Raw genomic sequence first — 14431 nt, 5'->3', positions numbered from 1 at the left:
TAAATTGTGCATCTAATCGAATAGGAATAAAAGATTAGTATAATTTAATAATTTGTTCATAAGAAAAAATGCTATATTAAAATATAGATGAATCATAGGAAGTATGCTAGATACGGCCTTGTTCTTGTTCGACGTATACTATCTATTCTGAAAACATTAATCGCCTTGTGCCCACCCACCAAGATGGCTCCTTTATGGGGCAATACTCGATGTTTGACGTGAAGTTATTTACACACCTGGAATTAAACGTTCATTGAGACAAGTTGTAGATGCCTTTCGGTGCACCGTGTACGTGAAATAGATCAAGAAAGAGTGCGTGCTCTATAGCAGTGAAGGATCGATCGAGTTTCTGGAGAAAATAATTATACGGGACGGCCGGTTGGTCTAATACATAGTTCTCTTGCCGAACAAAAATCTGTACAGGTATCATAGCCTTTGTTATACGGAGCAAGATATTCTGATTGGTTTTCTGATTTTGCTTGGATAAGCTACAGCGTGTCATGCATATTGGTCGTGTATCTTATTAAAATTTGTCGAAATCCCGGGACTCTATCATCAGTGTCAAAATTGACCGCGGTTGTGTACAATGCATATTGATCTATTCGTAGCTGTCATTTGTACATTGAATAATTTGTTTCTGCTGCATGAATCACGTCTCGTAAATTTCAATAACAAGTCTATGACTTTACCTAGTATTTTTAATGAGATATAACTATATATTACATCACGATGGAAATACTTCGTCGTTATTATAGATTATATTCTTTCGCGATTTAACAAAAAACAATATCATTGTAGTATTATTTGTAACTATTTTTAAACATAATATCCACGGAAAATTATTATGTTAAATTTCTAATTATTAAGAAATTACAAGATTCGTATTATATATATGGAGGTTAACGTAGAAATGTGTTTCGAAAAGTTTTTTAACGTTTTATTTCATTGAATCCATAACCTGTATAATATGAGAAATAATTTATTTTCATCTCTAATAAATTCAGTTGATGTGAAAATTACTTTTGCTTCGAATGTTTGCTTGTCATTTGATTCATATCTTGTTTTACTAATATAAAGCATATTTTATAATGTAATTTATGGTGCATATACATGTGATGATGAATGCAGTTCTATATGTGATTTTACATATCTTATTAATGTGAATTTCAGGAAGTGGATACTATCATGAATATTTAATCTAATTTCCATAATAAAGATATCAGTGCAAACATGAGTGCAACTAACTAACATTTCATAATACTGTTTATTAGTCTATTATGAATATTTTTTTTTTCAGATACACAGTGCCATTCCAAAGAACCATTGCTCACAGCTGTGCTAAATTATGAATGTTATGCTTTACAGAAAAAGATAAAGTGTAAAGATTTTTAAAGATCTGTATTACTAATTTCTAATGATGTTAGTTTATCATTCATGAAGCTACGATAATAACAATTACATTAACAAAGCTCAAATGAAATTTTGGCAAACAACATTTATTCATAATTATTCATATGTAAATTTGCATGTCATACAAAAATTTGAAGCATGATATATGAATGTTGTAAACAAATGGGAAAGATAAAATAAAAGAGCATTTTATTGAAAATGTTACCAAAGGGAGGTAATGCTGATTTTCATATAAATTTTTAGACTTGATACAATGACCAAAGGGAGAAATGCTGATGTTTAATAACTGCAAAGATAAATGAATAAGAAGAACTATTAATAGTGGTACTTAAAAATGTCCTGAGTAAAGTTTGATGAAGAAAAGATTTTTATTTTCACACTTAATTATATAAGTGATCTAATCAAGTTAAGCTTTAAAAATGGCAAGAAAAAGTGATAATATCAAAACCATCAATGTTGCTGTTGTTGGTCTTTCTGGCACTGAGAAAGATAAAGGACAAGTTGGTGTTGGAAAGTCATGTCTGTGTAATCGTTTTATGCGTTCTTTGAATGATGATTATAATGTGGACCATATATCAGTGTTATCACAGGTAATAGCTAAATATGTGTTAGATACATTTGTACGCTTTGCAGTGATTACTCTTTTATTAATTGGCTATTATCTTTTACAGTCAGATTTTAGTGGTCGGGTGGTGAATAATGATCATTTCCTATATTGGGGTGAAGTTACAAAAACAGCAGAGGATGGGACAGAGTATCAATTTCAAGTGATAGAACATACAGAGTTTATAGATGATGCATCATTTCAGCCTTTTAAGGGTGGTAAAATGGAACCTTATGCAAAACGATGTGCAGCCACCAAAATTACTAGTGCAGAAAAGCTTATGTATATTTGCAAAAATCAATTAGGCATAGAAAAAGAATATGAACAAAAAGTTTTACCAGATGGTAAATTAAATATTGATGGCTTTTTGTGTGTATTTGATGTAAGCGTTGTACCAAATAGATCTATAGAAAAACAGATTGAAATAGTAGCAAATATATTGAACAGTTTAATGAAAACTAAAAAACCAATAGTTTTGGTAACAACTAAAAATGATGATGCTAATGAACAATATGTAAAAGAAGCTGAAAAATTAATAATGCGTAAAGAATATAAAGGTTCCATTTTAATAGTTGAAACATCTGCACATGAAAATATCAATATTGATTTGGCATTTATGATTTTGGCCCAATTGATTGATAAAACTAAAATGCGAAGTAAGCTAACACCATTCGCGGAAGCAGCTAGAGCTAGAAAAGAATTATTGGATGCATCTACAGAATCTTTACAAAGATTGATTCGAATACATGTTACTGACTATAGAGCATTGTGGTCTCAAGCATCCAAAAAACTAGCCCAACATAAAGAATTTTCAACATTTGTAGAATTATTTGGTATTGATGCAACCCAAAGATTATTTAGAAGACATATTAAGAAATTGAAAGATGAACAAGTGGCAAAGAAGATTCAAGGATATTTAGATATGCTACCTGAAATTCTTCATGAAATATGTCCTGATATAACAAATTTGATTAATGAGTATGTTTCCAACTAAAATCTTCTAATTACGATTGGAAGGTGTCGTTTTACTGAATCCATATATTTTATTTATATAGAGAGTGGTCTGCAGTACAACAGTATATAAAAGAACATCCCGATTTTCATCAATATTTTTATGAATGTCCCGAGGATATTCCGTGGATTGATTGTGATTTTGGTGAAAACAATGGAACAAAGATTCCTTATGATGTTTTAGAAACACCAGAAGCAGAAACTGTTTTCAAAAATCATATAAATATATTGCAACAAGAACAGCGGCGATTAGAGTAAGTATTACATACATATGCATATATTTCTTGATTATACTTTATTATAATTATTATCTGCTGAAATTCTACTACTTAGAAATAGCAAAAGAATCACTAGTTTTCCCTTACATGCTTTAACATAGTTATTAAGGTTATATAGTTATTCAGCATTTTAGATAATAATACTTATGTGCAATACATTAATGCTTTGCTTTATTCTGGGTGGCGTTTATTTTATGCAGACTTCCTAAAAGGTAAATTGTGCTTTTTATCGCTTTACATACTAGAATATCGTTTTTTAGAAAAATATATAATTAGCTGTACTAACATTTTTATAGTTTTTATATATATATATATTTTGGTATACCTGAGACTTCATAAATGAATAATCTATAAATAATTATATTCTACTAAGGAAAGTATTTGATAATATTTATGTAAATACATTGTTCATTAGATGGAAAAAACAGTTTAAGCAATTATTGGAAGAAACTGGCTATGTTACACCAGGAAAGCATTTGTCCGAAGTTAGAGTTCTTTTTATGGGCAGAGAATGCTTTGAAGCTCTTTCTCACCATGATTGTCAAGAAATATATGATCAACATCAAAAGGAGATTATTGAGAAAGCAAAACATAATTTTCAAGTAAGGATACACATTTTAGTATAAATAGTAATAACAACAATCTAAATATTTTACATTCTATTGTACTTTCTGATTCTATATATTATAGGAACTACTACTAGAACATGCTGATTTGTTTTATCATTTTAAAAGTATAGCACCATCTGGTACTATAACACAAGATGATATTAAAGAAATAACAGATGCATTGGTGGATGATTTTAGGTAATTAATTAAAATTATCTCTTTTTTAAATGAATTTACAAATATTTTTGAATTATCTCTTATGGTGTACAGGTATAAGGCTTTAGATAGGCTAGATCAAGATAGAAAATTAATGCTTTTTCAACATTTGGGTTTTGTACATTGTCCCATAAGGGAACATTGTCCAGCTTATCCAAATTGCATGGATGCGCTTATAGAACGTATACTTGGAACAAAAGCTCACAGGTAAGATTTAGTTTTTTTCAAATTAGACAGATAAAATAAAATTTCTTATATATTCCAATATTATTATAATAATGATTTTTTAGACCTTCTTCATGGAATCACAGTAGCCAGTGGCAATTAACATCTGATAATAATCAATTAAATTTAGTCATACTTGGAAGCAGTGGACTTGGTGAAGAATTCGCTCGTGAAATAAGAGCACAAACGGAGGACGACGAAGTAGAAATTGATTGTCAGTTATATACACTTGGATATCGAATAATCGATGGTGACGTCGGACTACCACACAATTCATTTACTACTTCTGACTTTATGCCTCATGGTATATGACAATGCTATAGTTATTATATATATATATATATACATACATATAGTCATACTATATAGAATAGAAGTCTAAGAGCATTTTAAATTTACAGGTTCATTCTGTATTTACGCAGACGATTATTCATTTGAATATATTCGTTCTTCTTTAGAGAAAACTTTATTGTCGAATTTAGAACAAGAAGATAGGTTACCATTTCAAGGATTACCTATTGTTATTATGTTTGTGCCAGAATCAACTATAGACGAATTAGAAGCAATAAGACTTAGGAAAGAGGGTCAAAATCTTGCTGATAGGTACTAATTACTCATGTACTTTATATTTTGTTGTAGATAGAAAAAAATTAACAGTCAATTTTTACATTAGTCTACAGTGTCCATTTATCGATGTCTGCATAGAGGATTTGGAGCAAGACAAGAGGTTCCCTGCTCCGCTTGTGAAAGATGCATTGCAGCAACTTATACAATCTATAAATCACAGAGCTGGTTTTTTAAATATTTACCAAAGTGTTATTGAATGTTTGGAACCGGATATTAGGTAAGATAATTTTTAAGCAGATTATATTATGTGTTAAGAAGAGAGAAAATATATCAATATTATTTTTATTTTAGAATAATAATGTGTATGTTTTGTGGGGATCCGTATTCTGTCGAGAACGTACTCGGTCCTTTACTTAATCATCAATGTTGTTTCCTTAGTGGCGATCGATCGATTGTTTTAGAAACATTTCTAGGAGAATCGAAACGAAGAGTTGAAGTTATTATTTCTAGTTTCCATGGAGCAAATGCATTTAGGGACGAATTAGTACATGGTTTCATATTGGTTTATTCTACAAAAAGGAAAGCATCACTTGCAACCCTTAAGTACGTGTAATATAATCATTTTTATATGTTTCAAAACTATATCATTTTAATTCAACATTTTTTCATAGTGCATTTTCCATGAATATACCAAACTTACCGATACAAATAATGGCTGTGACCGATACTGGAGGTGCTAATGCTTTCTTCAGTAATGATTTAAGTCATTTACTTATCACGGAAGGAAATGCAATTGCGGATAAATTGCAAGCGCATTTTATGACCTCAGCATCCAGTTGCCAACAAAAGAGTATGCTATAGTATTTAAAGACACTACTTACTTTTTAACATCAAATTTTTTAGTTTAACTTAATATCTCGTTTTTTAAATACACATTGTGTTACACATTATATATATATATATATATATTACAGCGGCATTTTATACTCCATTCTTCAAAGAGGTATGGGAGAAAAAACCTGAAATTGAACAAGCATTTAATATGGAAGAGCCAGGTAATCTGAATGATAGTGGCGAAGGAACTCTGGAATACTCTGCATTACATCCTATGCCGCCGCCACGACATGAAAGTTATCACCTTCAAACACCAGATGATGGGTAAGTAATTTGAAACCACTCCTTAAAATGTCATCTAATTAATTGTGATTACCATAAAAATTTCTTTGTACTTCAAAAATCTAATGTGAAGTAGTATGTCTGTAACTTTCAGAAGTGGTTCCGAATCGTACGAGCAATTAACTCCTGATGGTGATCTTGGAGACACGGGATTAAATGAACAGTTTGCAGACAATAGAGCTACGCCTAGTGACGACAGTGATATTTATAGCCAAGTAGATTTTTATAGAGAAGAAAGAGAGAGAGATCTGTTAAAACCAGGAGACATTACAAACAAATTATCCGGTTAGTTTTATAATAATGAAATGAAATGGAGTGATGACAAAATACCTTCTTAAATATGATTTCATTTTTTTTATACTTTTTTTATCGCAATAGGTTGGGTGAAAGATACATTTATGCATCAAGATGGAGTAACTAATAGTTACTCCCATAGAGCTTTCACAACAGGCAGGCGTCATATTTCCCAGGCAAAACCGCGACCGAAAGGAAATAGCCAAACTTTAAAACAACCTGGTAAAATAAATTTAAAAGATTTCTCAAATGTGACAGATGCCATAGCTAGAATGACAGTAGGTGAGAAGGATGAACACGGTCCGAAGATAACTATGGGTCATGCTCCTCTTGCTACACCTGAATTGGTAGATTTAGGTTCTGAATATGCCCAAGTTAAAGACGTTGTACCAAGCCTATATCCTTCTTACGATGGCGATTATATGTATGCTTCAGTACAAGATTCTATCGGAAATAATAAACCTAAGTTACGTCACAGACGCGAGAAAGGACAACCCTGTAAGGGTTCAATTAAAAAAGTTTTTATTGGAGTTCATTCATGCATATATGTTCATTAATTATATAATTTATTTTATAGCATACAGTGATTCTGATTCTGAATGGAGTTCTTTGGAGAGACAAAGGGTTGCTGATGTCTTAGGTAAAGTAAACAAAAAACCACCATCGCACAAAAGGATACGAAAAAAGCGTACGGCTATACCTGTCGCTGCACCTAAAGTCCCATCATTGGCTAGCATGGGAAGTGGGGATGGTATTGTTGGTCTGAATTATAATGTTAAAGAGGATAAAAGTTGGCGAGTAAATCCTACAGAAAGAGGTATTATATGCATTTATTATGATGATTCTGTCAATTGTTTCATTATTAAAATACGTTATATGACGATTTTCTTATTAGTGTCTAGTGAAACACCAGATTCTTCCGAATCTAGTGATCCGGACCACTCGAGATCGAGAGCAAAACAATATAAACACGCTGCTGCTAGTCTACGAAAAAGATTTGGAAATTCATTGCCACAACATCTACCTACATCATTACAACATCCCTACAATGTAAAACATATGACTCAAGAAATGTTTAGTGCTTCCTGTAAGTAAGATTGTTATTAGTGTCATAATATAAATCTTTTGCATGCTAAAAGATATTAAAAAAGAATACAAAATGTTTGGTAGCTTTTGTGTGCATGCTTCATATCTTACGCGTTTTAGAAAAGGTTTATCGCCATTGTTCCGATTCTGTAATTGTACTATTAGTTTGATTACTTATTAATTCGAAATAGCTGTCAAGAATAAAGGTTGCGAGGATTTTAATGAATTGTTAATATCACAAATTTTAAATAATAGTTGTAGAATTTTTCCCAATAATTTTTTAAGATGGTTCAGACAGGATACAACAGAAGGTTTGCTCTGAATTATTTCTTCTTATATATTTGATATTGCATGAAATTATTATCATTTTGGTAAAGGAGGGGAGTGACATTACCTTTGGCAACATTCCAGATGATGAATCCAGTTTAGATGTTTCGTCTCCACGAGAAATTAATTCTCCCAGTGTAAGTAAAAACATACGGCAAAGTAAAGCTAAATCTCTGTACAAATTTTGTTGAAGACATTCGTTTTGGTATTTTAAATAAGGTCAAAGATGGCGATAAATTAAACAGAAAGAAGGATAAACAAAAAGCGAAAGAAGACGAGAAGCTAGAGAAGCGTCGTCAAAAAGAGGAGAAGCTTAAAAAACACGCGGAGAAGGAAAAGGAAAGGGAGAAAAAGAAGCAAGAAAAAATAAAACAAACTAAAGGCCCTAGTTCAGCATTAAGTATGAATCAACAACCGCTAATTGAAGACTTTGCACAAAGTGAAACAAATCGAATACCTCTGTTTCTCGAAAAATGTGTGCAATTTATTGAAGATGAAGGATTAGATTCTGAAGGGATATATAGGGTTCCTGGAAATAGAGCACACGTTGAACTCCTCTTTCAAAAGTTTGAAGAAGGTAAGTCTTTTCTATGATTTCATATCTAAATATTAATTTTTGTTTATATATTCGTTTGAACTTGTTTTATTATTGCAGATGGAAACGTGGACATACATTCATTGGACATACCTGTAAATGCTGTTGCGACTGCTTTAAAAGACTTTTTTTCGAAAAGGCTACCACCATTGATTGACAAAGAACGAATGAGCGAACTCGAGGACATTTCGGGTAAATTATAATAATTTTAACATTAACCGAAATGTTTGTTTAAAGCTGAAGCTAACTCTTTTTTGCTTAGGTGCCCGTGGTATTAGCAAACCGATGTCCGCAACATGTATGAATATGGAAGGTAAGTATCATTAAGTAAATTTATACAAAATAAAGAGATTAAAAAGACAATAGTTTAAGATGAATATCTATGATTTATTATAGATCGAAGCTGCAGACTATTGGCACTACGTTTGATGCTCAACAAATTGAATCCAATTAATTTTGATGTACTTAAATTTATCTTTCATCATTTTGTAAAGTAAGTTTCTATTATCATTATAGTTTAGATTATCTAAGTATTAATCATTATAATGCAAAATTAATATATTTTTAGAGTGGCTGAAAATTGTAAGCTGAACAGTATGGACAGTAAAAATTTGGCAATCTGCTGGTGGCCTACTTTATTGCCTATAGAATTTAACGATCTTGGCAGATTTGAAGCAATGAGACCATACTTAGAAGATGTTGTTCAGACGATGATAGATCAATATCCTTTCCTCTTTTGTGGTGAAGAAGCTATCGTAATGGTGTAGTGAAAGACTACATTATTTCGAATCGTACAGTTAGGGCTTGTACGAGTAATGTGAAATAATTACACTTCAATACGGTGTGTATTATTTCCGTTTAGTCCTTATGATTACGAATAATGATTGGTCTTGTTATGTTTATATACCGTGACTTGATCGTAGTGCATTTGAGCTACGACTAGGATAATTCTTGTAACGTGAAAAAGACCGAACAAATTAATTTAAGTTTACATACTCGTTTCATTGCGAAGTGTGACTGACGGAGTGATAGATTAATGGCCCTAATGATGGCTGTTTGCAGGCCCGATAATAATGCGAATAATAAAAAGTCAATCCACGTGTCATAAAAGTATGCATGTATCATGTTGGATGTATTCAGAGCGATGTATTTATTAACATATATTTAGGTGTAAGTCTCGATATTTGATAATAGCGAATACTCGTAGTGAGCTCGATGTTGCTTTTTTATCTGATCTTCTTGTTTTCCTTCACCTTCTGTTTTTATGTTCTTCTATAAATAAAAGATCTGTTTATTGTATGCAACGTGTATGCGTGTGTGTGAGAGAAAGAGAAAGAGAGTGAAGGAGGGAGGGAAAGATAAAAAGCGAGAGAAAGAGAAATGGCGCAATCTTATAAAAAAATATTCATATTCTAAAACGTGTTAAAGACATTACTATAAAATGTACGAGGTATACAAATTTTCTCTAATACATGCGCGTTTTTATATAGCAACGATATCAAAACATCAAAATATCTCTATGAAAAATTTAATTTTTCGGTTAATCGATTATCGTTTTTAGTCTGGAAGGCATTTTTAATTTGCATTTAATCAGTGTAAATCTCTTTCTCGAACCAGTATTTCAGAATATTTAGTTTGATTTAATAGAGCTATTTAAGCTCATTGGTGATACAATGCATAATATATCCATTCCGTCTGAATGAAAAACAAAAACGAACAAAAAAAAAAAAAAGAGAAAAAGATGAAGGAAATGAAAAGCGTTACATGTATTTGCGATTTTTTCAAGATGTGCAGCGAATAAGCGTTTATATCAAGAAGATTGTAAGGATATTGATATGGTTCTAATTATTAAGGTAAATCTTGAAGATTTCCGTATTTGTAACAGATCACGGGAATACTAAATGCTAAGAACTTTACCTAAAATCTCACAGACATTTTTTCAAGTTTCATAAAGCGAACAATTGTACATAAGATTATAAGATTGTAAGCTACGAAAAGTTTATAACGAGAATTACGAGGATCGATTATCGACCGATACTTTCGAGATTATTCAATGGTCGCCATGATGTTTACACAAATCGCTTTTATCTTTTTTTACGCGATGCATGTTATATTTGATAAAAATAATTAAATAATAGACGAAGGTTCGTGTTTTTAATCGCATATTGTATTTGTGTATCAGCTTTCGTCTGTATTTACAAAAGGTACTTATCAACGTTACATTTTATTTTTCGAACAGCTTTAGAATACTACGGTCACAGGATATGTAACCGATCGTCAAACTGTTCAACCATTTTGCTCTTGTACCTGCTGCGTTATCCCGAAATACAATTCTCTTTTGGTAAAAACCATTATTCTAAATTCATACACATATGATAACTTTTATGTGTTCCCATGGATAAAGGTTCTGACGATCGTCGTTACTGTTCTGAAGATGAGATGAAATTCGATAATACGAACGCATCAACGGATCAAACGACTGAGCCATTAGAACTGTGATGTAGTTACTTGTTTTTAATAATGTATAATAGTAACTATCGAGAAAGGCAAAAGGATTGTTCAATGACGCTTAACGTAATAGATGCGATCTTTGTTGAAATGAAGCTATTGTTTTACGATCAGTGTATGTTAGCATTAATTGATTTTCCAGCGTGCAAAACATCTTCGTCTATTAATGCGGAATGTGGTCCGATTCGAAATCTTTTCGAATAATGATGAATTCACACGTAGGTGTGCCATACCATGTGTAGTTGTCACGATCATAATGTAACCGTACATCATTTGAGGATGAAATGTTCGGAAGCAAGAATCGTCAAGCAAGAAAAAAGAAAAGAAAGAAAAGAAAAGTAGGATCAAGTAAGTCAATCGACGATTGATCGACAATGGAGTTATTGTGAGCAAGTTTGTTTCTTTTTTTATTTTACTCGATAATCCGAACTATAACAAGAAACATTCCCGCGAGTAACGATTGAAGTTACTTCCGGTTTTGTCGAGCGCGAATTCGACGAGGTTCATGTTCCTTTGGCGATGAATATATTGCAGGTAAATGAATCGAGGAAAAGAAAGGAAAAGAAAGAAACCATTTCGATAAGGTTGTCCGATCTCGACGAGTTCGTTCTCGATAAATTTTGTCGTATTTATAAGAAAATCGTTGTAACGATATTTCGATGATTTAACCAGCGCCGCGAGGGCGCTTAGCGACAAACAACGGATCGTACATTCCCGTATTAGTCGTAAAATGAAACAAAAAAAACAGAATTTTATACATTCGTACGTACATAATTGTATAATGTTATTAATAGGAACAGAGACGTCGATGTTACGTGTGAGATCTGGGATATGGATCAAATTCTGTCTGAAATAATAATGACATGATTTCTGTCATTGTCGCTGAATTTAAACTGGCTAAATTTTTCGAACACCTGTTCGTTATACCTTTGACAATGATTCTCTTTTATCCTTGATCTTCGTTGCGTATTATTCTCTTATGTTTTGCCATCCCTCTAAGTATGCTTTTTGTTTATGTTTTCTCTCCAGTTGACAAATTTTTGCGAATCAGTGCTCTCCAATGTCATTATTTTTCTATTTTCTTTTATATGGATCTTTTTAAAAATATTTTTTCGGAAGAGGAAGAATTAAGTTCTGCTCCGTTTCATCGTTAATTTGACGTTACGTCGTCGTAAGTTCCATCGATTTTCCGCTCTTTTTCTCTCCACGCTTCCAATGACATCCTTCGTAAATTCCGCGTATTTCAAGAATATCAAGGTTTCACAAATTTAGGAAGACTAAATTTACATTAGAAAATTGGAAGCTTGCACTCATTCATTCTACACGAATTTGTGGATTTTCATTTTGCCAGAATTGAGGGCCTCTGGCACGCAGAACACTGCGTTGTTGTTTTCCCCCATTCACCGATTCCTTCGATTTCACTTTTCTCTTGTTCAATGATTTCTTACAACTCGAGAATATCTCGCACAGAGTCGCTGTTCATTCGCACTAATCAATGACTAATTATGAACTTTTCGATTCATTCACTATCATCATTCAGGGAGTGTACTATAATCATTGAGAAAGCTGCGTGTTTCTAAATATCGTTATTTATACATGTAACGACTTTTGTAAATAATTCATATATATATATGCATAAATACAAATATAAATATATATATATATATATATATACATAGGAAGATACAAATGTATATATAATGATAATGCACATGAAAATGGATACAGTTTGTCCTTGTTGTACCGATATTGATATTAAACATTGTATTTGAACAAAGAAACTTTTCACTATTAAAAGTTTCCTCGAGCAACTTATACTGTATTCGATTAAATGATCAAGATTTCTTATTTCAACGATATCCTTTTAAATTCGTTTTTTAGAAGATTGCATTGAAAACATCGTGCTTCCATTGCATTGTCTCGAAACTTTACCAATTACAACGTCTAATAAAAAGTGATTTTTTCGCGAACAATTTAGTATTACGAACAATGAAAAGCCGAATGATTTTCGATAAATTCGTTCATAATCTGTCGTACGATGTTCAGCCCAGCTATAAATAGCAAATATGTATGTAATAACGTTTATTATTAACAAAAAATGCATAGAATAATATGAAATATTTAACACAAGTATTTACATACAATTTTTGTACTAATGTTAATCTTCTGTTGTACAATGTTGTACTAATGTTGAATTTTATAAAACGTGCACGTACAAAAATTACAAAAAGAGGATATACGGTGTAAGTTAAAATATACAGGAAATTATACATGGTGGAATTTGATTTAAAACATTACTTTAAGGTACTATATCAACGAGATGAAATTCTTGTCACTTTTCTAAAATTGTTCTTTATATTTCCGTATCGTTGAGAGTGATATTGCTGAAATACAACCTGCTTCGTTTCGTCCTCCATAACATTCCGCTTACTACGAAGGATATCTCAAAATCATGCCAACGGATATTTCTACATCTTGAAAAGAGAATTTTTATATCAGAAGAGAGCATAGTATAAAATAGAGAAGTAGCAAGAAAGGTGACACGATTTTCCGTGTATTTCCTGACGGGTTTGTTAGAGCTGTTTCCCTCGCAAGAAAAAGATGAAAAAATATATCTGTATGTACTTTTTATATAAACTGACTCTACCAGAGAGTACTAACTAATAGAATAGTTTAAACTATCAAGTTACTAGACACGAGAGGGGAAAGGATACTTAAATTTTTATGGTATTTGTATAGTATCGTAAAATTGTTAGTTTGATATATAATTGTAATGCGACAATTACTATGGATCTACCTTTTTATACTCCTTCGTACTTGCCAGATAGTCTCATCAAGAGAAAAGCGCCGATCACTTGAAGGATCTTTGAGGATCTGTTAAGAGTCTTCGCTTAAGATTAGATGTACTATTGGTGTGAAATCGATAAATAAGGTGTACAACGCTTGCACAAAGCTGCTTGATAATAATAACGATGGAAATGAAAAATGTGCTCAAGAAATATTTCAGCAGTAAAGATGTCTTTTATGTTCAATTTCAACGTTGTCCACTATTCTCTCTTTTTCGCTACGAATTATCTGCTCATTGAGATATCAATGTATACATTTTTTAAAAGGAAAATTAACGAGGTTTTAAAAAAGCAAAAACCGCCCAAACAATAGGGAAATTAGCAATTGACGCAAGAGAATTCGAGCAGAGTCACGAACGTAGCATAGTTTCATATTTAAGTTATTTTATTCAATTTGTATGTTCATCAACGTGGAGTATTTTCGTCCTAACAGATGGATACATCTGAGCAAAGGGAAACACAAGCTAGTTTTGGATCTTGGATCATCTGCGAATGTATGTTTCTTGTGTTATGATTCAGCGACTTTGTTTGCAAGAGCTCGATTTAAAGCGAAAGAAAAAAAATATACGTGAATTAACGAGAGGCAAACTATTTAGTGATAAACCATGAAGAATCTTAAATTTGGAAATTGCCCTGCTGCAAGTCGTTCTCGGTAGCTCGCTTTCATTTCCTTGCTGCTA

The 14431-nt window shown here is 31.9% G+C and overlaps 1 protein-coding gene across 5 annotated transcripts; it reads left to right on the top strand.

Moving 5' to 3' along the window:
- Nucleotides 1-164: 164 nt before the first annotated feature.
- On the top strand, nt 165-11798 carry RhoGAPp190 (Rho GTPase-activating protein 190). 5 transcript variants are annotated; one of them, XM_069119258.1, is made up of 25 exons: nt 165-423; nt 1298-1378; nt 1654-2000; nt 2082-2992; nt 3070-3279; nt 3504-3515; nt 3719-3905; nt 3994-4109; nt 4182-4334; nt 4418-4656; nt 4754-4955; nt 5026-5196; nt 5271-5522; nt 5591-5769; nt 5894-6077; nt 6172-6380; nt 6474-6887; nt 6967-7206; nt 7285-7476; nt 7887-7939; nt 8022-8379; nt 8458-8589; nt 8660-8710; nt 8794-8890; nt 8966-11798. In XM_069119258.1, the coding sequence occupies exons 3-25, from the start codon at nt 1830-1832 to the stop codon at nt 9162-9164; spliced, it is 4932 nt and encodes a 1643-aa protein (XP_068975359.1). In that variant the 5' UTR covers nt 165-423; nt 1298-1378; nt 1654-1829; the 3' UTR covers nt 9165-11798. The 5 variants fall into 5 exon arrangements, with proteins under 5 accessions (XP_068975359.1, XP_068975360.1, XP_068975361.1 ...); XM_069119259.1 differs by having other exon boundaries at nt 1298-1419; XM_069119260.1 differs by lacking the exon at nt 1298-1378.
- The last annotated feature ends 2633 nt before the right edge of the window (nt 11799-14431 follow it).

Source organism: Bombus flavifrons, chromosome 8 (assembly GCF_040668555.2).
Source record: "Bombus flavifrons isolate JBK064 chromosome 8, iyBomFlav1_principal, whole genome shotgun sequence".
Lineage (NCBI taxonomy): Eukaryota > Metazoa > Arthropoda > Insecta > Hymenoptera > Apidae > Bombus > Bombus flavifrons.
The sequence above is the reverse complement of the archived record's forward strand: the minus strand, read 5'-3'. Positions and strand labels throughout refer to the sequence as shown.